This window comes from Aythya fuligula, chromosome 2, assembly GCF_009819795.1.
Source record: "Aythya fuligula isolate bAytFul2 chromosome 2, bAytFul2.pri, whole genome shotgun sequence".
Taxonomy (NCBI): Eukaryota; Metazoa; Chordata; class Aves; order Anseriformes; family Anatidae; genus Aythya; species Aythya fuligula.
The window spans coordinates 117,330,926-117,353,531 of NC_045560.1; the positions used below are offsets into that span (position 1 = coordinate 117,330,926).

The 22,606-nt window shown below is 42.4% G+C and overlaps 1 protein-coding gene across 2 annotated transcripts in view; it reads left to right on the top strand.

Annotated features, from left to right (window-relative positions):
* Window positions 1-11,907: 11,907 nt before the first annotated feature.
* Window positions 11,908-22,606, top strand: part of KCTD1 (potassium channel tetramerization domain containing 1) — a 97,199-nt gene continuing 86,500 nt past the window's right edge. Inside the window, exon 1 of one of the 2 annotated variants that reach the window (XM_032181692.1) lies at window positions 11,908-11,971. Coding sequence is in view for 1 of the 2 variants with exons in the window: in XM_032181691.1 (XP_032037582.1) it covers window positions 12,116-12,124 (9 nt within the window). In the remaining variant the exon portion in view is untranslated. Of the gene's footprint in view, window positions 11,972-12,100; window positions 12,125-22,606 lie in introns of those variants that run through there. The other variant, XM_032181691.1, reaches the window with a different exon arrangement.

Genomic DNA, 22,606 nt, shown 5'->3' on the forward strand with positions numbered 1-22,606 from the left:
TGTTGACACTTCCCTGGTTTGTGATTCTTCACAGCTAGTTCGTGATTCCTTTGTTGATTTCTGGAAGATGTCATCAGAGAAGCTGTGACAGTGAGGCAATGAGGAATGAAGCAACACTTCCACTTTCACACTGGGTGTACTAATCTCATCCATAAGTGAAATGTTATCCCAAACTAAAAGTATTCACTTAGTGAATGAATTACTGCTAAAGTCAGCTGTACTGCAAGTGGGCATAATCATATGAGCCTTTCTTTCTCTCTTGAAGGCTTTGGCATCAGAGTAACAAACCAAAGAGCATGCCAGGAGGTGTTGAGCAAATTCTTCCAAAACAAAGAAGATTGTCTTTCTTACAGCTGCATGTCTTCCTCTCTGTATTCACAAGGTTCAGATTCATTTGTCGGCCTTTTAGCTGGTTTCAAGTTGTGCCATTTATAAGCATCAGGGAAGGTAAACATATGGAAGCAACAATTGCCTCTCAGGATACTTAAACAATGAAAAAACAGCATTCTCCAGATAGTAAGCACCACAGATAAGCAAAGAATTAGCATGATTGGAAACAAGGTGACCCAGCTAGCCTCTCACCCCAACAACGTAGAAAGGATCAAAAGGTCTGCCCAGGTTTATATGGGCTCTAGACATGTCCCAGGAGTCCAAATGTGCCAACACCTGCCAAAACGTGCCTGGGATGGCACGTGGTTGCCTGTTTTGGATTGCACTCAAACCTAAAATGAAACTCAGCAGAACCAAAACTGAATAAATCTGGCTGGTTTAGGCAAGCACTCTGTGAACACACGGGGTATAACCAAGCAGCAAGAAACTGGGAAAAAAAATAAAATATATATATATATATATATATATAAATATATTAAAAAAATAAAAATAAACACAACCACATAGGGACTGTATATTTCAACACTGCAGCCAAGAGATTCGTGCACCTAGCTGCCTTACAAGCCTTGTGCCTAAATGATATAGTAGGTGGCATTAGAAGAGATGTTTTCTATATTGCTGAAGGTAATCTGTTATGGAACTACCTATAAAATTCAATACTTGGACAGTATAGCAACAGTATCTACTTCACCTACTCCCAGCTTACTTTGCCAGTTGATATATGAATGGTTTGGAAAGACATTTTACTAAAACCTCATGATCCAGACAATCTGTAAATACCAGCATCCCTGTAAACAAGGGTTTCCCCCTTTGCTGTTAATTTTTCCTTCATGCTAGGGGAATGTAATGAGCATTTCTATTAAGTCATATGGTAGAGAATATGCACAAAAGAATATTCATTCTAACAATATTGTCAGAAACAACTAACTTTTTCCAATTGGTAAATTTTAATTGCTAGCTTAATCTAGTGTAATAACAATGTGGAGGCTTTAGGCCTCAGTTCATTAAAGCATTTAAACATGTGCTTAAATATCTTTGCGCTTAATGAGACTTAAGTCTCTTCCTAAGTGTTTAGCTAGTTCAGTGACTTGATAGAAAATCTGGTGAGTAAATATTTACTGATTAATTCAGACCACTGATAATACAATTCCATAAAATGGCATCTGAATAAAAACTTCTAAGTGTAAAATCTAAGAATGCAAGGGAATTAGCAGGCTGAAGGGCAAAACAAAGCACTTAAAGCCAGTGAATCATCTTGTAGCTACTGTGAGCACTGTTTCAAAGGACGAGCTGGTTGGCATATACTCATACCAAAAAAAAAATAAAATAAAATAAAGATAAAAAGTAATCAAATACCATCATGCAGCAGAATCCAACAAGTCTAAGTGCTAAGAAAACACCTTCTGAGAGGGTGAGATTCTCTGCCAATGATAGGCAGGAAATGGTCCACCTCCCATCACTGGAGATCCTGTTGCATACAGAGATGGTTGTCACCTACAGTTGCTCAGAAACACGCAGTGGTTGAGGGTGGTGATAGGCACCTGGACTTTGAGAGAGCCTTCAGGTTGCCTGTGACCCAAACCAGACATTTCAGAACACAGCTTTTAGGTACCTTCCTGAAAATTTCTCCACAGTTTGCCCGGTGGTCTTTCTTATTTTCCCATTTTTTTCTAAAAAAAAATGAATTATTTTAAGAGGAGAAAACTGTTCTGAATAAAATATTGATTGCATATCTCATTGTTTAAATGCTAGAAAATTCAAAGTAAGGATTTTGTTCATCTTATCTTTGTCTTCTCTGTTGCTCATAGATAGATACATAGATATATTGATAGAGATATGCATGTTTATATACACACATACACGTATGTGCAGAAGAGTACTCAGTACTACCACACCTGTAAAGGAGTGCCTATACAACCGCATGATATTTAAAATTTGAACAAAATATTAACAGAACATGTTTACCACCAGTACTAAAATTAATATGAAATTGCAGTATGTTTGTTTCCACAAGCTTACACTTGGATATGATCTCCACATTAAAAATGAATTTACATAACAAATCAGAAATGAGAAGTACAACTTTGTGGTATTTAAAGCCATAGGAACTTGTGAACTAGTGAAATTAGTGGAACTAGTGAAAATAATGTTTCCTCGGGACATACATATCGCTGGAGTGAACCAAGTAAGTCTCCAAAGAGTCCAGAAGGGTGATGGCCAGTACCCACCTATTTGTAAGCTCCTAATTTACCAAAGTGTTATGGTTAAAACAGACAAGGATTCATTACAATGAGGTTTGAAACTCAAATCTTCCAGTTAGTAAAGTTTTGTAATTAAATTAGAGAAGAAGAGAAGGCTTAAAACACATATTAAGAGGGGGGAAAAAAAAAAAGGGGGGGGGGGGGGAAGAGATAATACAAAAATTAATCCTGTAGCTTTATAGCTAAGGCCATAGAGGGAAGTCGTTGTAACAACTTTATTCAAGAAAGAGATTGTGCCTTTGTAATCTTACAACATCATTTCTCACTGAAAGCTGGCAAGCCTGCAAGTTTCTTTCACAAACATAAGTCATCTGCACCAACATAGTTAAGATGACTTATTTGGATTTTCTTCAAGCTTTTGACAAGATCCCTTGCTTAAAAAACCCTGTAAAAGCTGCACAGTAGAAAAGAAGTGTTGTTCTCTGTTGTAAAAAGTGGACCGGGAGACAGGAACTCCAGAGTTCTCATTGTATTTCCTTTGATCTATATGCCCTGTTCATAATAAGCCTGACACTTATTCCTTCTGTTGCTTTGGGCAAGTCATATAATCTCTCTGCCTCCTTTTCCTATCTTGGGGGGTATTGCATGGATTAGTTGGTCAATGTTTGTAAAGCAGCTGAAGAGTATTGACCCGATTCTCCCAGGGAAGCAGGGACACTCAGCTTCTTGGAAAGTCATGACCAATAAATTCTAAAACATGCTACAGAAAATAAATACCAGCAGAAAAAAAAAATAATAATAATAATAAAAAAATGAATCCAGCTGTGGCACCAACTATACCTGTTGTAATTCAGTTTGTTCCTGCAAAAGGCTGAACACACTAAATCCCCTCCCACAGCTGTCACAGGAGCCCAGGACCTTCCTGGTGTGGTTGGTATCTTTCAGGTTTTGGACTGTAGCTGTTGGTGAGAAAGAAGGGAGAAAGGACTGCTCCTCAGGGGGACACAGAGACCACTCCCAGCAAATGTTTGCACTAGTGAGCTGGCAGGGGAAAATAAACAGTGATTGAGCGACATTTGCTAATGGTACTCATTGTCCCATGCAGCTGAAGAGGATTGAGAGAAGCCTGAGATGAATTAAGAGGCATTGGTGTATCCTGAATTTGGGGATAACTGAAGATCAAATGAGCTTAGTCTTGGACGAGTGTACAGTAATAAACTTTGGCACCATTCTCTCTGTGACTTCATTGGTTTTACTTTGAATTAAGTTTGGTTTGACTTTGCTGCACAGCAACAACCTGCACATTTCCACACCTACCTGTATGTGGGCACAGAGAAGTAACAGAGAGGATTGCTCCTGTACTTGCATCAGAGTGGGTTGGTTAGCTGACTATTAAGAAAAAAGAAAAAAAAAAAAGAAAAGAAAAAAAGCAAATTGAGCACATCATCTTTCTTGAGCACATCTTTCTAAGAGAGAAATCAGGAGACAATACCATGGCCAAGGCACTGGAGAGTGGCAGCAAATGCCCAGGCAAAGGGAAAGAATATTTTCTTCATATTTGTGCCCTTTTCAGATCATTTTGGATGCTGCTTTTCACTGCTGGCTGATGTCACGAGGAGAAGGAGAGCAGCAGCTGCTGCATTAGCAGAACTCTGCATTTTCTGCTGGGGCAGAGAAGTGCAGGAGGCAGAGAGATAAGGCAGTTTTGCCTGTGTGAGTGCACTTTGGAGTAGCTATTTGTGTGCACAGGTAGTGTAATTGCAGAGAGAGGAAAAGGCAATCAGCAGCCTTAACACAGAGCTCTATTCCCTCCTTTGCACGAGCAGCTATGCCAGCTACATCAAGCCACTGACTCTTTGCCAGCACTCCTTGCTATTATCTCTGTCAGGGGAGTGTTCCTAGTATAGACGTGGCCTTGGCAGCAACGCTTCCTTGCTAACGTGCCCTTGTGAGATGCCTCCTTCATGCCACCTTCACCTATATATGTTTGGTGATCATTGTGTCCTTTCTCCTAGAGGCTCTCTAGGATGTACACTCCATGGTTCGGTCACTCACAAGAAGACTGAAGACTGGAAGAAAAACAACAGCAAAACCCCAAGAAGGCTAGCAGAAGGTTGGCTGACAAGGTAGGACTTCTCTCAACATCTGTCTCATGCTGGCTAGGACACAGAAGGGTTGCCTGAAGGTATCTATGGTACTGCCCTTGCATGAACTAGCACAGCAATTTTCATTGACTGTGGCATGAGAGGGAGAGTTTTTCCAGATGGGCATTTTTCCCTGGCAGACATTTTCAGCATTTGCCTTAGGAGATGACAGTCTCTATTTTCACAGGCAGTCAACTAAAATCCTCTTTAAACTTGTAGGTCTCCTCATGTCCCCCTAGCAGCTGTGACAGGACCAGCAGGGCATGGATTAAAATATCGATGAGCTTCTGGCAAGCCACTACTTTCAACCATAAAATGAACAAAAAAGAATAGTGATGAGGTGGCATTGTTCGTACCTCTGGCTGCTGTCTCTACCCAAAAACCTACTGTTGTATAGTACTACTCAGTGCTTACAAGTTCCTTGTATAAAACAAAGTATCGGGCCATTACTAAAACATAAAAATCACCAGTATAACTGCAGGTGTGATATCCGCATAACATATGGAACCAAGAATGGAGCAGACAGTAGCTTAACATTTTTGCACCACTCCTCCTCTATATAAGCTCATCCATCAAGTAGGACTAGACTAGCCCAGCTCCTATAATACCTTGCAAGCCTGGGAAATGACAATGATGTAAAATCGGTATGAGGTGAAAAACGGCTGCTTTTCATGAAGTGGCTAGGAGAAAAACATCATTGATTTAAAAGTGGCTTTCTCCAAAGTATTCCAAGCAGAAAAGTACCACTGCTTTTCTGCAAAGAGGGAGCAAAGGTACATTGACAACATCAGTTTTTCAAAACTCATTCATAGCATTGAAAGCATAGGGTAATTTCTGTCTTACAGAAATACAATACCAACCAAAATACGTTTTAGATTTGGAAAGTGCTACAAGCAGTACCTGATTTTTAGTAGAAAGACAGACAGTATCTCTTTCAAATGATTTTTTTAAAAAGATACACTTGGTCTACAATGAGTGTAGTAAATGAGTATGGTTCCAAAATCCGCAGATCACTAATTGCAGTCATTATTTGTAGATCTAAAACCTTGGAACAGACTGCTTCTGAAGGGGGCACATAGTAACAGCCAGGTTCAAATGCTATAGTCAAACCTTTTCTTTATCCAGATCAGCCACTTGAACACCCCAGACCAACATATGTACTCCCAGGCTTTGGGCTATCCAAAACACAAATATGAATCCAGATTTTACAGCCTGAGTTTCTCTTAAAGCTGTATTTTCTATCCCTCTGAAATATTTCCTCAGTCGAATAGGATGCTTTATTGAGTAGAAATTCATGTTTCAAATAACTATCTCAATGTATTACCATATTTTGCTACTATCTCACACTTTCTGGAAGACTGTGTATAGAAGTATATCTATATTGAAAGAGAGTTATGTATCATCAGTGCCAATTTTCTCTCTGAAAACTCATGGTACAGTTAAATAACAATCCTGAGAATGGTGGTTTTAACGTTAAAAATCTAGAAGGGAAGGTTGTTGGTGTGTTTTGTTATTTAACAACACCAGATACCTCTGCTCATTTTCACTATGTGCATAGGTGTGCTCAGGGAATATTTTTATAGGCAGGAAAGCTAAGAGGTTCAGACACCCAAAGGATGAACAAAGAGATACTCTAACATAAATTTATATGGTGCCCTGAAGGTACCACCATTGTATTATAGGGCTTCTCATGAGCAGTTTTGGCTCAGGCAATAGGACCGTGAAGCGAAGCTAAGTGGTTCTGGACCAGGTGAACTGAGAATGAGGCAGATTATACTACCTCTAGAAACTGTGTGTTTTGTTATAGAGTACTAAAATATAAAATAGGAAAAACAAGTTAATCAAATACATATTTTACTCCCTACCAATTCCTCTCCCCCCCTCCACGTCTCAGCGTGCACACACATACACGCACACACAGCCTTTACCCTCTTTTCCTCAGCGTAGTCTTTAATTAGAAATAGTTGAGCAGTTCAGTTGGAATGGTCTTAGAGCAATTTGTACAATCTCATGAGATGCATTATCAGTTATGCCCTGAATTCTGCATGCTTTATCTACCACACTGACTCAAATTTCTTACATGTTCAATTCTTCTAGTATTTCACACAATCCAGCCCAGAAAAGCTTACAGTGACCATATGGGTGAATTAGTCCTTTGGTAAAGTGGACACACTAATTTGAATAAAACATCTGGCTTGTGTTGGGGTGGAGGGAAGAAGTTTCAAGTGTGCTTAGGGAAAGAAAGAAGAAAAAAGAAGTAAGTAACAGCAGCAGAACGGGCGAACTCCAGTTTGCTGTCTGCCATCACAGGTTGTGCAGAATTGGTTCTTTTCCACCTGTTTTGCAGAATTGGCTCTTTTTCCACAACTTTTCTATGCAACAGCTCTCCGAAGGCAAGAAACAAAGGCACTGTGGTATTGTCCCATTCTGCTCCTCAAAAAGCCTCTCTGTGCAATCACCAAGTAAGCAGAAGGGTACGCTTCTTGGGGAAGGAGTAACTGGGGAGGGAAAAGAGAAGTAGAGAACATCAGAAAAATGCAGAGGATTTCCCAAAGTTCATTATAAATGCAAATATACATAGGAGGCAATTATACCCAGACTCACAGTTTTAGTCCTGCGTGCTTGAATACAATCTTCTAAGCGTTTCTTTTTTTACCTATCCACAAGTTTCATGAATTGCTAGAGGTCTGAGTATTTCCAGCTCCCATCACTGGCAGAGGGATCTAGGGGCACTGAAGGCTTCTGAAAGACACTCATAGAAGAGACCCCTAAAATGAAGAGAGGTTTTCTGTAAAACGGCTCTGTGGTCCCTGGATTACCCATACAGTCTGTAAGCTTATTTATATCTTCACAAGGGACCTAGAGACCCTCAGGAGATTATGATACACCAAAAACCTATGTTTCTGGGGAAGAACCTAATTCAATCTCAGTTTTCATACCAATTAGAAAAATGACATAAAAAGTTAAATGAACTTTATCTCCCAATCCAGTGGTACTATTTGTCCTTAAATCAGCTACCCACAGACTCTGCACTCGTTCCCTAAAGCAGACAACCAAAAGCTTGGAGCCCAAGGTGCAGGGAGGGACATCATCTCCTCCCATGGAGCAGGGCAGGCAGAGCTGTCATCTCTGGACAGCTAAGTGCAGAATGAGGGGATCCACATGGAAACAGCTGGCAACCGTAGTGGGATACAGAAATACCCCTATTCAGCTTCTGTTGGTTTCCTAAATGCACTAGGGCATAAATGGCATAGGTGGCAGTGGAACGACCGGACCCCTTAAGAGGCAGGGTTGAACTTGGTGCTGAATGAGGTCAGCCACTTTCCTACAGTGCACCCGTGGCTTGATTTCCAGTCATTTCTTCTCACAAGTGCAGAAAGGATATCATTGCTTGGGCTACTTCCCTGCTTGTTAGGGCTTGCCCTGTTCAATTCACATTACAGTTAAATAAAAAAATCTATTTCTTCAAATTCTGCATCCAAATGTTACTGATAATAAAGAAAAAGATACGGTATTTTTAACAGTCCTTGGGGAAAACAAATCTGGAGAAACTGTGTTCATAAATCTCCCCCTTTGCATGCAATTTAAAATCCTCTAATTTTTACTAAAAAGGAGAAGGAATCACTTACAAACTATGTAGTGTAGGCAACTGTTGCTAGCCTTTATTTCCACACTAACCAGCTTTTCTTAATATTTTTGAAACGAGATTGATACATATATAAAACCTACCGAACTGCAGGAGGAAACTTTGAAAAGAAGGTCAAGCTGACATGAGGGCCTTCCTGAGAAGAGCCCCTGTATTTGTTTCCAGACAGGATTACAGATAAATCAGAAATAATGCCCTTTAGCAAGTGGACACATATGATCCGCAGCCGTTGGAAACCCTGCCTCTTCAAAAGCTGCAATTTTCCAAACTGTTAACATTGACAATGATGCAGCAAAACTACTATAGTTTTCCAGGGGCTAATTAGGAACAGGTGATGATTTGAGCAAAAATTCAGAAATCAAATATTGAACTCAGTTTGTGCTCATTAAGGTTGCTATTCAGCATCAGTAAAATATTTATAATGCACAAACACAATGAAGTTTTATGTAAACCTGTTTTCAAAAAAAAAGATAACTCCGAGTAAAATAGAAAAGAATTTGGTTTAATGCATTCTCCTTTACATGCAAATTACCTCCAAGCAGTTGATAAAGGTAAACACTGCTAACATATTTATCTATATATATATTTGTATATATATATGTGTGACAGCCCTTATGAGCTAGGCTGTCTTTTTGTGAACTGTACTGATGTCAAAAACACATCTGCAGGTCAGAGCAGGGCCACGCCAGCAATAAATTGAGGCCTGAGCAGAGGGAAGGAGGGCTGCAGGGAGAGGGCAGGATAACCACAGGCTGGGTCTTTCCTCTGCCCTGCTTAGAAAGTACTGTGGAAATGTTTAATTTGCATGTAAAAAGAGATGCAGATGGTATTTAAGCGTAACCATTAACCTTGGCTTCTTTATCTCATTTATGTGCATTCATATTTTTCACCATCATATAATGGGAAGGAGGAGGCTGCAGTCCTGTCATGGAATGGCAGCAGACGAACAGAGGCAGCAGTATCTACCCCTATATCTACTAGTAGATATCTACTACCCACCATGGTTTGCAGCTACCCCCATTGTGCATGTCCCCTACCCCGTAAATGTTGTGTGAGACTTAAGCCCATCATTTTTTGACTCAGAGATGAAAGTTTTACCAAATGAGCCTTCATGAGATAATGAAAACATTTTCTTGCTTCTGAAGAAAATATTTTTTTTCTTTTCTTTTTTTTTTTTTTAACCTACTGTTGTCATAATTTGATAAAGCCTTCAATGTAGGTAAAATAAAGCATAATAATATTTTTTGCTTTTTTAAAGGAAGGTACATTTCTATTTCCCTCACCTTTCTCGCTAACAGCCACATGCAAGCTTAAAATTAAAATTTGTTCCCTTCCTGATTTTCTCTCTGTATTATGCAGGTCGCTAATGAGTACCAGGCTGCTGGCATTGCTTTATTTATTTATTAGAAAGAGAAGAGCAGTGAAGCATTTAAAACAGTCACATACAGAGAGACATTAAAATTTTTGCAGTGACACACAGTGAGCCAGAAATAAAGTTGGGTCAAGACACAGGTCTACTGAACTCTATAAACTACTCACTTCAACTGGATGGAAAACTTTGAGCATTTTCTTTACTGCATTTCACTGGCGAGCCATAAGACTTTAAGTTATTAAACCAGCGTTAAGTTCTTAAAAGTGACTCGGTTGCTAAAGCTGCATAACATCAGTAAGAGTTGCAGTGACCATGGTCCACAAAAACCCAAGTGGGGAAGGCACAAATGGTTGAGGGGAGGTGTTCCCCCTGTGTGCTACTGGTTTGTTTGGAAGAATATTAAAAATTAAAAATTGCAGATGAAGCTAGGTTCAGTATTTCTTGGGGCGTGAAAGTGTGTGGTTCCTTAAAGTTTTTTCCTTTTAATTTCTGTCAGCCACTCTCGATTAATCAACCCAGTACATCTACGTGTGGTATATCACAATGGCAAAGCAGTTGCAAATGATGTGATTCCTACATGAGAAATGTTACCATGTTATTATTCTTGTGTTTAGAGAGAAAAAGAAGGTAAAAAGAGTGTATTGGGTTGGATCTACTTTTAAGCAAGAGAATTATTCATTCCTTAGGTTACATCAACTGCCTTATGAGGAAAAGGCAATTGTCATATTTTGCATTATTTTATTTAAAATAATAAACACAAATAAAAAGCTAACTGTAGGTATTTGCTGGATATGTCTGGTCCTATTCAGGGGCTTTATTGGGCAGCTTTGGCCTCACAGCCTGGTCTTTTTCACAAGAAATGTCAGCAGAGTCTCTGAATTAATGGACTGTGAAGTGCTTAGAAACATACCGTTTCAAAAAAGTGTACTGCAAGGATGTGACACTAATGGGAGGTGACCCATGGGTTTATGACAAAATAGCCCAATGTAACAAAAACAAAAAGAAGACTTCTATACACAGGAGCTTTGAACGACGCAACGTGCAATGGAGTGGGAGTGTAAGTGGGAGGCAGTATAAGTGAACCCCGGTCAGGAGAAAGATTTCCAAATTATTTTGTTATCCCTGGCTTCATTTTCATCAGGAGAAGGGAGCTGCAAACTCCCGGCTGAAGGACAGGAAACGTGCAGGGCTCCATTTTAATTGGATAATTGGGGAAAGAAAGTTAGTAGCATTTGTGAGCAATGTCACATGAAGCTAAGTGGTAAATTCCTGGATTTGCTTACATGGATTTGTTTTCTTTTAATTTTGCTGCTTCCAAAAAAAAATAAATAAATAAAATAAAATAAAATAAAAAATGCAATGCAACTCCTTCAATCTTTTTGCAATTCTGCATGGTTGAACATTTGAAATGAGTTTGTGTATCACCCCCAGGCATTGATTCAGACTTGATTGGGGCAAAGCAGACTCCATGTGCTTATTTTTATACACGTCATTTGGGAAGTTATATAGCCAAGGGAACAGAAAATGTGTTGCTCCACTGCCAAATTATCACATATCCCTCGATCAAAACGGGAGGTGATCCTAATCAACAAGTTGTGCGACCTTAGTGCAATGGCAATGTCAGGTCAGCTCGGGAAAGTGAAGAGACAGCTCTAAATACAAATAAAAAGAAGGAGAGAGGCAGAAAGAAAGAAAGAAACAACCAACAATCCTTATAATTATCATCATCTGCTGCTTTTCCCTCTTCTGGCAAAGAAACACTCCATCCATTTGCAGAAATCGCCCGCGGAAACGTTACATCAAAACTAATCACAACGATTAAAATCAGCTTTTCTGTGCAAGAGGAGAGTAAAAAGCAAGTTGGAGGCTGGAATGAGACTGTTTTTTCCACACAGAAAAAAAAAAAAAATGAAATCCGAAAAAAAAAAAAAATTAGACGCGATATATATATATATCTATCTATATGCACGTTTCGAAGGAGATCAATTTTATGCCCGTGTGATCAGTTAATTTAATTTAACTTTTATTTCGGAGATTGATTCAGACTGGAGGTAGAGACATGAGCTAATTGTATCCTGATCCTTGCCTTGAGGGGTTTCAAAGCCCTGGAGCAACTATTCTCTGTATTTTGCTCTGTCTACCTTAGCCAAGCTATTGCATTTCTCTCTGGTGTAGCGAGGAGAGCAGACCGCTGCCGGGAGAGAGAAATATCGGAAGTGTGTGAGTTTGGGGGGGGGGGGGGGGGGGGAGGGGGGGGGCGGTGGGAAAAAGGGGGAAAAAAAAAAAAAAAAAAAAAAAAGAGGAGGAAAAAAAAAAAAAAAAAAAAAAAAAAGGAAAAGAGGGACAGAGTTTGTCGGCGGCGATGTTCCAGGTAAGGGCTGCCCGGGCGTGTTGTTGTTTTGCGGAGGGTGCCGCTGCTTTCCACGCATGTGCCGGGGCGCTCGCAGCCCGCACCCCGCGCGGAGACGCGGCCGCCCTCGCCTCGCCGCCCGCCGCGCTCCCCCGCGCAACCCGCGCAGCGCCGCGGGGAGGCGGCGAAGGGAAGGGAAGGGAAGGGAAGGGAGAGAAGGGAGGGAAGGGAAGGGAAAGGAAGGGAAGGGAAGGGAAGAAGGAGGGAGGGAGGCGGACGGGTGGTGGGGGCTCCTCCTTTCCCCGCCGCCCCTCCAAGGTGTGTGCGTGTGGTGGTGGCGGTGGTGATGGGGGGGGTGTTTCATGGCATCGGCCGTGTTTGCGCGCGGGGGGGGGGGTGCGCGCCTCGCATTGTTCGGCGGCGGGCGGCGGGAGGGGAGGGGAGGGGGCCGCCATTGTGTGCGCGGCGGGGAGCTGCGGGCACCTCGCGGCTCACGCAGCCCCTCCGGAGCCCCCCCCCCCCGCACTCAGCGCCCTTTGTTGGCGATGGGGAGGCGGCCCCGCGGCCATTTCCCCCCCCCCGCGCGGCCCCGCAGCCCGTCCTCCGCGGTGTCCCCCCCCCCCCCCGCCAAGGGGGCTGTGAGGGGGTTGAGGAGCCGCGGGACCGGCCGTCGTGCCCCCCACCCAAAAAAAAAACAAAAAAACCAACAACAAAATAATAATAATAATAAATAAAAGAGCCGTCCGCCGCCTGTTTTCAATCAGCCAGATACAAGTTTATTCGAGAATGCCCCGCGGGCACCGAGCGTGCTGGGATTGTTGGGGCACATGAAAAATGGGCGCAGCGCTGCCCCGCCTGCTCCCCCCGGCCCCCGAGGCGCGGAGCCTCCCCGCTGCGCCTCGGGCATCGCCCGGTGCGTGTGGGGGCCCGGCCGGTTGTTATTATTATTATTATTTCCCTTCCTCGCTTATTCTTCTTCTCCCTCACGCGTCCTCGCTGTCACAAGCGCTTCGCCCAAAACGCAACTTTTCGCCTTAAATCCCTCCCTCGCCGGCAGCCGGGGGAGGGCGAGCCAGAGGGGGAAAAGGGAAGGGGGGGGGGGGGGGGTTAGGCAAGGGAGTCGTTGTCTTGGCCGGGGGAGGAAAGAAAAGGGGTGAAAAAAAAAGAAAAAGAAAAAATAATAATAAAAGTGGAACTTTAATTGATGCCGATTGGGTTAAGCTGCTCCCGTGCGAGGATGCTTGCGAAGTAGTTGGGAGGCACTCAGCGAAACTTCCCCTGGCGCATTGAAAATGACTGCGGTGCCTCGGGAGTGTTCGTGACGCCCCGAGCACCCGGCCAGACCCGGCAGCACACGCTAGAGGTCCCTCTCCTAGCTGCCAGGGCGAGGGTGTGCTCAGACTGTTTTTTTTGGGGGGGGTTTCACTGCTAGAGATGCGTGGTTCGGGTGCGAGGGGAGGCAGAGCTGCCACCTTTGTTGGTGTGTGGCGCTCCGAGCTCTGCCAAAACGCACCGAGACGGACCCCAGCCCGGGCAGAGGGGGACGAGACCTCCCTGCACTGAGCCTTTCGTTGCAGAAAGCCTCGCAGGTCGTTGTTGTTTGGGGGGCCAAGGGCCATATTTCACCCTCGGTTTTTCTCGTGTGGATCCCGCTGTGGAGTTAAAGAGCGGAAAACTTGAGTGAGGGGTTCAGGCTACGGCTCATGGTTTTCGAAAGAGAAATATGCAAGCCAGTGAAAAGAAGAGTATTAAGATTATAAAGAGCCTAGAGAGGTGATAGAGGTGACCACAAGCAACTTATCCCAAGCAATTTTCATATGCAGACCATGTTACAGAACTCGCCCCCCCAGCCTTCATGTATTGCAAGCGGTATTATCACCATTTTACGGATGGAGAAACTGAGAAATAAAAAGAAGGTCACTGACTTGCCTCAAGCCATATAGCAAATAAAAGATAGATCTGGAATCAGCTAGGACAGATTTAGATCTCTTGCGGATTTGCACTGTTGTAATCGTTGATTTCAGGAGAATTCTTCTGGATTTGAGCCAGATTCAGACCTTAGGTGTTGCTCTGTCCCTCAGAAACCGCCTCCATTTAAATTCCATTTTGAACACGACCGAATTAGACGTGAGAATTTAGGGAGGATATTTGGCGTACATCTCATTTGCAAAAGACAATTTACTGCAAAACTTTGGGACTGTGTTGGCTCTGGATTGTTTCTGTTCTTTTCGTTACAATTTCATCTGTCACATCGGCATAGTTCCCTAGTTGGTTTTTGGTATTGTTTCTTTAATGAACAATTTCCTCATGTCTAGTGCAGCTTTTGTTGCTGGCTTCTGAGAAGCGCTACTTGCCAGATGTCTCCGAATGAAGCCTTCGGTTTTAGGCTGGAACAACCTGAGAACAAACGATTTTGCATGAGGCAGGCTTCCACTCATTGTGGGTCTTACTCACGCAGAAATGAAAAATCGCATGACTATCGTGTATAGAAAAGCCAGCCCTTCCCCTGCACAGTGGAAAGGCTGCATGTAGAAGAACTGCACACACAGGCTTTTTATTGGATTATGTTAAGTTTATGTATGGAGAAAATGTGTCGTGAAAGGAAATACTCACTGATCATAGCAAATGTGAGGACATTATTCAAAGTGGGGTCTCTCACAATTAACAAAATATCATATCTGCTAGTCACAGTCGGGCACAATTTCGCATAAGCCCAGCTGGGAAGGAAAGATATTTCTGCTTTCTGTAGTCGAGCTACTTTAGAAACATTTTCAGGGTACCGTAAAACAGACACAGATGTGCAGATTGTGATTATGGTGCTTTGCTGTTCATTTATTAATGTGTGCTGGTATATACAAATCACGGCCACTAAAACACGATGTAAAGTTCCTGCTTTGGTGTAACTACTCATCAGCTGGACTCAGTAGGATGCTGCTGTTTCAGGAGCTGATAGTCCCCCAGTGTTGCTAACACTCCTTCAGTGAGGGTCCCACCTTGATGAGTGGGGAAGAGGGCACAGAACACGGGTGGAATTAAGAGTTTTCCCCCTCCCCAAGCTTTGGCCTTATGTGTGCATGAAATTTAAGCATTTAGGTGGGAATTAGCCTCACAGAAAGCATGTGAATTAAGACCGTGCTTAAGCCAGTTCGCTGGCTGAGCTGAGCTTTAAATTCCAGAGCTTTAGCCCCCTTTTTCCCCATTCTGTGCAGTAAACTTCTGTGCCTCACTGGCAATATATGTTCAGCTCTGCGCTGGTACCAGAGGAAAAATAATGTTGATCAGAAGCAAATTTTAGCAGAGATGCCTGCTGTTACTTATTTTGGACACTTTTACACTGCTGCAATGGAGCCAAGTTGGATCTCCTTCCAGGAAACAAATTAAGTTAGTTGTTTCTTTTTTTCTTTTTTTTTTTTTTTTTTTTGTTTTCCTGACAGAAACATAACTCTTACTTTAAATGGAATCTCTTCTGTTGGTCTGCATTGTACTTATGTTTTCTTTTTACAGCCTGGATAACTTTCATCTCTGGTATAGTTCCATCAACTTCTGTGTTGTTTCACAAATAATTAATTTCCCTTACTGTGCTAAAATACAGATTGCTGTTGTCCTACTTTCTGTAGAATACAAATTAATTTATATATTTTTTTCATATCAAAGGTGAATAATATAAAATGCAGATCTTCATTTTTATTTTGTCTGCTTTACTCCTTGTGCAGGCAGAGTAGGGTCTTCTTTCCCTACTTCTTTGCTAAAAGGTGTTGAATATATTTATACGCTTAGAGAACACGTATGGGCAGGGGGAGGCAGTAACTACTACCTTTCTAGCTGATAATACCTTGAGCACTTTTTTAGATATTTGTGAAAGCTATGAGCACATTCCACATTGATGATGTACATCATAGTTTTAATAATCTTGGGTTGTCTGCTGTGAATTTTAATCGAGCTTTTGATGCAGAAATCCAATCATCCCATACCCAACTGCACCAAAGTGGGTGCCGATGCATGTTCAGTCGCTTTAAGCCCGTGTTTATGAAATAAATGGCTCACCTGATAACCTCCTGATAGCTGCTCGTAGGGCTGGCTGCCCCCACTGGCAAAGGAAGCTGCCGGTTTGATGTGGTTGGCAGGTTAGCATAAATGCGGCTTTGCAGGTGGTTTATTTGTAGCCGAAGTCTACAGGTGAGGGATACAAACCTTAGAAGTGCTTGTTGAGGCAGAGGACAACTCACCCTGACAATTTATTTAGTGACTTTTACTCAACTGTTTTTTTCCTTGCCTGATGTACTCGCACTGAATAAGAAACAGCCCTGTGGAAAAATAAAATAAAATAAAATAAAAATAGCACTGCACAAGAAGGTTGTCCCCTCTGATAGGGAAGGTGCTCTGTCTCACCCAGACTTTCTGCCTGTGGTTCCCAAGTGAGACCTGTACAATTGCAGTCATTCCCCCTCAGCCAGCACCGGTGGCCCCAGACCTTGGGTTCAGGGTGAGCATCTATGTGGTTTCCTTTATTTTCACAGGAACACTTCCAGATGACTTACATGACAGCTGTGATGTGGGGCTGTAACTGGCAGTGCATCAGCTCACCCATATGCAGCCCTCTCCTGGCTTGGGGTGAGCATGGTGGCCTCTGTCAAACACGCAGCTGGTGTGGGGACAAAACTGTCTCCTACTGCTGTAGCAAGAGTTGCCAGGCTTCATCTGTCATAGCCTTTGGTTCTCCTGAAAGAACTGTGAAATCCCATTGTGATTTGGCTGGGCAGAAATTATGGGAGGTTGTCCCAGGCCAGGCATTTCCAGCAGACACAAAGAAATATTAATAGTTCTGCGTAGGGCACGGGTGAAGCAATCTAGAGCAGGGTGTGCAGCTCAGAGCATCCATCCTGGGGAACGATGAACTTAAGCTGGAACCAGAGCTAGAAGGATGACCAGGGAGTGGAGTATCTGTCTTGTGAAAGGAGGTGCAAAGGGGCTTGAGTGTCCACATTAGCAAAACACAGTCTGGAAAGAGATATGAGCATTCTTTATAAGTATACATAGGTAGTAAATCCCAGAGAGAAAATCTGCTCAAACTAAGTGACAATAAATGTGTCCCTGTTTAGTGTTTGTGTCCAAGAACGTTTTCTGATACAACATCTAGAAGATGCCATTTAAAGTGAGATGCCTTTAATTCGGTAATATTCTGCTTTGGGCATTTCTTCAAAGCTTCAGCTACTTGGAGAAGATTTACAAAGAAAGCCCAGCCAATCTTTTACCTTGGTGAGCTTACCTGCACTGACCCAATAGGCTGTAGTTAACTAAGGTTTTTTTCATCAGCATTACTGTCAGTGGAAAAAAAGTTTACTTTCCTTAAGCAAAAAAATACATTTTCATTTAAAAAATCACATCTGTCAAAAAGCAATTTGGGATTCTGTTATAAAACTGAAACCAGATCCTTCTCACAACTGGAAGCCACTATTTATTTTGAATTTTAATTAAATAGAAGTATGAAAAAGACCATCTGACAGAAAAAAAAAAAACTAAAAAATCATCTGAATTTTTCACAGGAAAAAATACTCAGTCAATGCCTGTTGTTCTGATCAGTGAAAATGTTGCATGTGTTTGTCCGTGAGGAGAATTTCTGATTTGCCCTGTAGATATATCCTTCATTTTTTCCCTGTTCCAGCTGCAAAACTATTTCTTTTTCTATAGTTTTTTTTTTTTTTCTTCAAGTCAAACCCTTCATGCTTATTGTTTGCCTCTGACTTGTTTAGTAACATTCATTTTATCATGAGTTCACTTGCTCAACTCACTCCCTTCCACATGAGTTGGACTCAGTGATGCTTTCAGGTCCTTTCCAACTTGGGATGTTCTCTGATTCTCTGATTAATTTTCATCACACTGTATAACAAGGAGAGGAAAGACTTAATAAAGAAACATGCTCAGAGAGCATGACCATTCAACACCAGGGACCAGTGCTGAGTAGTTGTCAAAAATGATCGTTACAAGTTTTTTAACTGTTCATGTGTCCATTACCTCAAACACTTTTCTAAACAGTGAAGAGAGATACTCCCAGCACTAAGGATCACTCACATAAGGTTAGCACAGGCCTTCCTAGCTTGCCACCAACAGGCAAATTTGGCACCATTTATATACAGCAGCCTGATTCGTTCTAAATAGCGTGTCAGGAAAGGGGTTAGACAGGCTTACAGTCTGTATTGGACGGGGCTTTGTGGTACAAAGACAGTTTGGGGATCCTGGAGGCAAGATGAGGACATGATTTGGGGTATTAGCAGAACTGAATCTCTAAGGTGTTGGTGCTGTTCTGAGGAACAGGCTTCCTGAAAAGCATGTGTGCAGGAGTGCTCCTCTTTTGGGGACATTTGAGAAAGCAGCTGCAGCTTTTGCTGGGCCTTCTGCACTCGGGCAGGTGAGACACAACTGGGAATGAGAAGAGTTAGCTCTTCCTCAGGAAAAGAGGTGGTTCTTTCAGGACAAAACCATAGCTTTGAAGTATGTTCTTTAGCCCCCAAATCTTCTGTGTTTATTACTGGCTATATATAATCATTCCTTTTTTCCTTAATCTTATTGAACCATTTACATCAATATCCTGCAACTGAGAGTTACATGGGTTGCTTAGAGATAAGCTGGAGAGTGATATCCTTACCCATTTATAAGCTAATGCCTTTTTAAATTCCATTAGGTGCCCTCTTGTTTTATGAAGGGCATCTGATTTCTCCTTCACACCATTCATTATTTTATATACCTCAATTCTATCATCTTTTACTGTTTTCCTTTCTAAATAAAATAGTTCTGGTCTTAATCTTTTTGTTTAGAAATACCCCCACATGTCTTTAATCATTTTTGTTGCCTCTGGCTATCTAGTGCAGCTATCTAGCACTCCCATCATTGCGTCTCACTGGATCTTTTAAAGCTAGTTCCAAAGTCATCAGCGTGAAGGAGACTGAAGGATGGTCTTGTGGTTAAAGTACATCACCAGGAGTCCAAAGTCTTGCTTCCACATCTCCTGCCCTGTGACCCTGTGCTAATCACTCAGCTGCAGAGATCCACAGCTCCCCTTTTTGTCCCAGGAAACAGCGCTGGGAAATTTCAAGTAAAATATGCAAAGTGTTTCTCTATGCCTGGATGGAAATTGTTATGGAAGCACAACCATATTACATGTAGTAGTTCTGATTGTTTTTCCACAATGCAGCTGCATGTGTGTTGAAATTTGTAACTTCTCCCTAACTGTTTGATTGCACAGCACTGAACTGTTTTCTATTTGTTACACTGCTCTGATATTGGGTTCCAAACAAATTCAATTAAGTCATTTCTCTTTGTTATTGTATGGTGAACTTCATATGGAAAGTATGAGTTACAACCGATTTGGGCCAAACAGACACATGGCTTTCATGCATCCTCGGGGACTTGGAAAACCAGCACAGTCCTGCTGAAAGTGAGAAACAGAATCAAATTCCAGCTTTTGACATGTAGGACACAGCCTGTTCCTGGGAGGTGCTGGGTACCCCCCACTCCCACTCATACTTCAGGCATGTGGGATCAAGGCTAAGGTAGTGCTGGCTTGTCTCCAGTCTAAATGAACTAATTATCCACAACCTGTCAAGACTCTCACACAGAACAGAAGACTCACCCATCTGGCTCCCTCCTCAGACATTTGCAGCTAGGCCTGGCTGTTACACATTTCTAGCATATCCAGCACTCTCCAAAAGCCCAGTTCAGGTCTGGGACACCTCAGAGGTTTGACTGTCCCATCATTTCTGGCACATGGGATCTGAGGGCTACCCAGCTGCTATGGCTCCATAGCAGCAAGGAACCTCACATGAAAACACATTCCCAAATGTCATCGCGTTGGAAAATGGTCAGGCCTTAAGCACGGGAAAAGATCTCTAAGGTGTCTAAGCTATAAAATCCACCATTTTAAAGCATCTTGTGACACAAAAGGTGCTGAAATTGTGCACTTCTTTGCTAGGATGCAACTGTAGCAGGACAGCAAAAGCAAGCTGCTTACATAGTTGTAGTGCAAAACTAGGGTTAGCTAAATTCTGCTTTAAGCTGCATTTCTTCCTCCGGCCATTCTCCTCCAAGCCCTGTAACTCTTTGCTTTGAAGTCCCTCTTTTCTTCTGCGAGCAGATAGTCAGGTACCATTCCCATGAAAACCCCAAGTGGCACTGCCTTCATAATCCCACACAGACCTCAGATTGTTCAATGCTCTTCTGGTCTCTTTTGAAAAGGGACCAATCCTGCAAGACCCTCCTGATAACCCCAGTCATGTCTACAGGCCTGTTTGTGTACTTGAGGAGAATACAATAAGGCTCAGGGTTTTGGTGCATCGAGAATCTTTGCGGCTTTAAAAGAGGGAAAGGGTGGTTTGGCCTTCAGTAGGTCATGTAGGGTTTTGTTTCCCTCGTGCCTTATAGCTGGCATTTTTTCAGAGCCTTCTGCTCCCTAGCATTCCCACGACACATGAACATGCTCAAAGAAAAATTTCCTGTGAGAAATCACTGGGCTTCATTAGATTTTCAAAGTTCAGAGCTGTGATCCTCCTTGTCCCTCTCCGGCAGCTGGCCCTGCCAGATTCTGACTGCTTATGTGAACATTTGATAAATCTCACTGTGGACTACATTTGCTCTTTCACCCGAGCAGTTATCACACACATTTCCCTAACACTTTAAAATTATGCCTGCCAAACATTTTCTGATGTAAAGTTAAAAGTCATCTATTACTGAAGTGATTTTTCAGCCCTCATGGGCATGTTTTTCTTTCCTTTTTTTTTTTTTTTTTCCTCCTTATGTAGTTCAGATAGTTTCAAGCTCTTTTAAACAGGCCTCCAAGGGTCAGTTTCAAAATACGTATCTTTTTATAAAAATTTTCTGTGTCCTAAAAATACATCGGTGCTATTCTTCTCCTTTACACATCTCCTTTTAAAGCCAAAGTCCAGTGAATGCAATGCTGCCATGCTGCAGGACTTCAGCCACTTCCACCCGGGGAATTTGGCGACACTCTCTAAAGTGTCCCCTGCTGTGCGTGGTGGCACCTGTCACCTCCAAACTGCAAGTGTAGCTTGGGGGGTGCCGCCTGGTGGGGAAGGGCAGTGGGTTCTTGCCCAGAGCTGAGCTGGGATGTAGCATGGAGATGGGAAATGCTCTCAGTTCCCCCACTCCACGCTGGACCTGTGAGGACTTGGCTGTAGCTTTGCAGCCCAGTAATTTGGTGTAATTTTTGGTATGCAGGCTGTTTGTATTTGGGGCCTTGCATGACTTTTTCTCGTTTTTCCCCACTGTCTCTCCCAGTTATGGATAATACCCTTACTTTCAGCGTGTGAGCAGAAGGCAAGATGTCAATTCTTTCCTCCCCGACCTTCTCATTTCATTCCTTCTCAGTGCTCTTGGCATTTTTCTGTAAATGCCTTTTTTTTCCCTTTGGGTTCCAGAGCTGTGCACGTTTTTTGCTTCGCTTTGTTTTGTTTTGAAACTGATTAAAGCTGTTTGTCCTACCATGGCGGAGAGATGCTAAAACAAAGCATGTGTGTCTGTTGGTTTTAAACCAGGATTTTTCTTGCTTTTTTTTTTTTTCTTTTTTGCATTTTTTTTCCCCTAGTTTCTTGTTTAGCAAACATAGTTAAACAAGATCACAGTGGAAAAAACAAAGCAACTCCTCCCTTCCTGGATAATGCCAGCCTGATAACACATCCAGATTTTTTCCAAAACCCAGTGGTGCCCTTGAACTTATTGAAGCATGCTCCAGCATCAAACAGTCTGACCAATCTTAATTTGTCATTTCCCCTCAAAGTGCCTTGGCAGGACCTTTGTTTGAAATTGCATTTGCCACTTGTTTGTGTCACGACTGGGTTTCATGCAGTATCTAGAAGTGTAGAGCCTTGGGTCTGGGCCAGCCTTAAATAAAGAAGCTAATGCAAATACCTCCCGCCCCAGTACAGCACCAGAAACACAAAACATCACACAAAGCCTTCCAGGGTGGAGAGAGAAATCCAATAGCCAGCAAGCACCTAAATTGTACTGCAATTAAAATATAATCCCTTAAATTTCTTGGATTTGCAGGGAGGGGAGGGCTGGAGAGAAGTACAGAGAAAGAAACGAGTCAGAAGTGAAGACACTGCAATCCTGAGCCTCAGCATGGAACTACTTAAGCATACCATAATTGCATCACAGAAGGTATGCATACCCCGAAACCAAAAAGGAAGCAGGAAGGCAAGAAAAAACAAACACAGTATGATGAACCAAACAGGTAACCTTCAGGAAAAGGAAATCTAGCCCTGGCTAACCCGACAGAAACGAGTGTAAACTGGCAAAGGAAGGTGAAAGATGGGAACCAGGAGGATGGAGAGGAAGTTTCAAAAGCAAACAGACACATTTCTACAAACAATTGAGAAATACAAGTATCTGAAAGAGAATTAGTGGATTTGCTGGATCAAAGAGGCAATTAAAAAATGACAAGTGTATTGCAGAGCCTAAGTTATATTGTCCCATCAGTCTGTACTGGCTGGA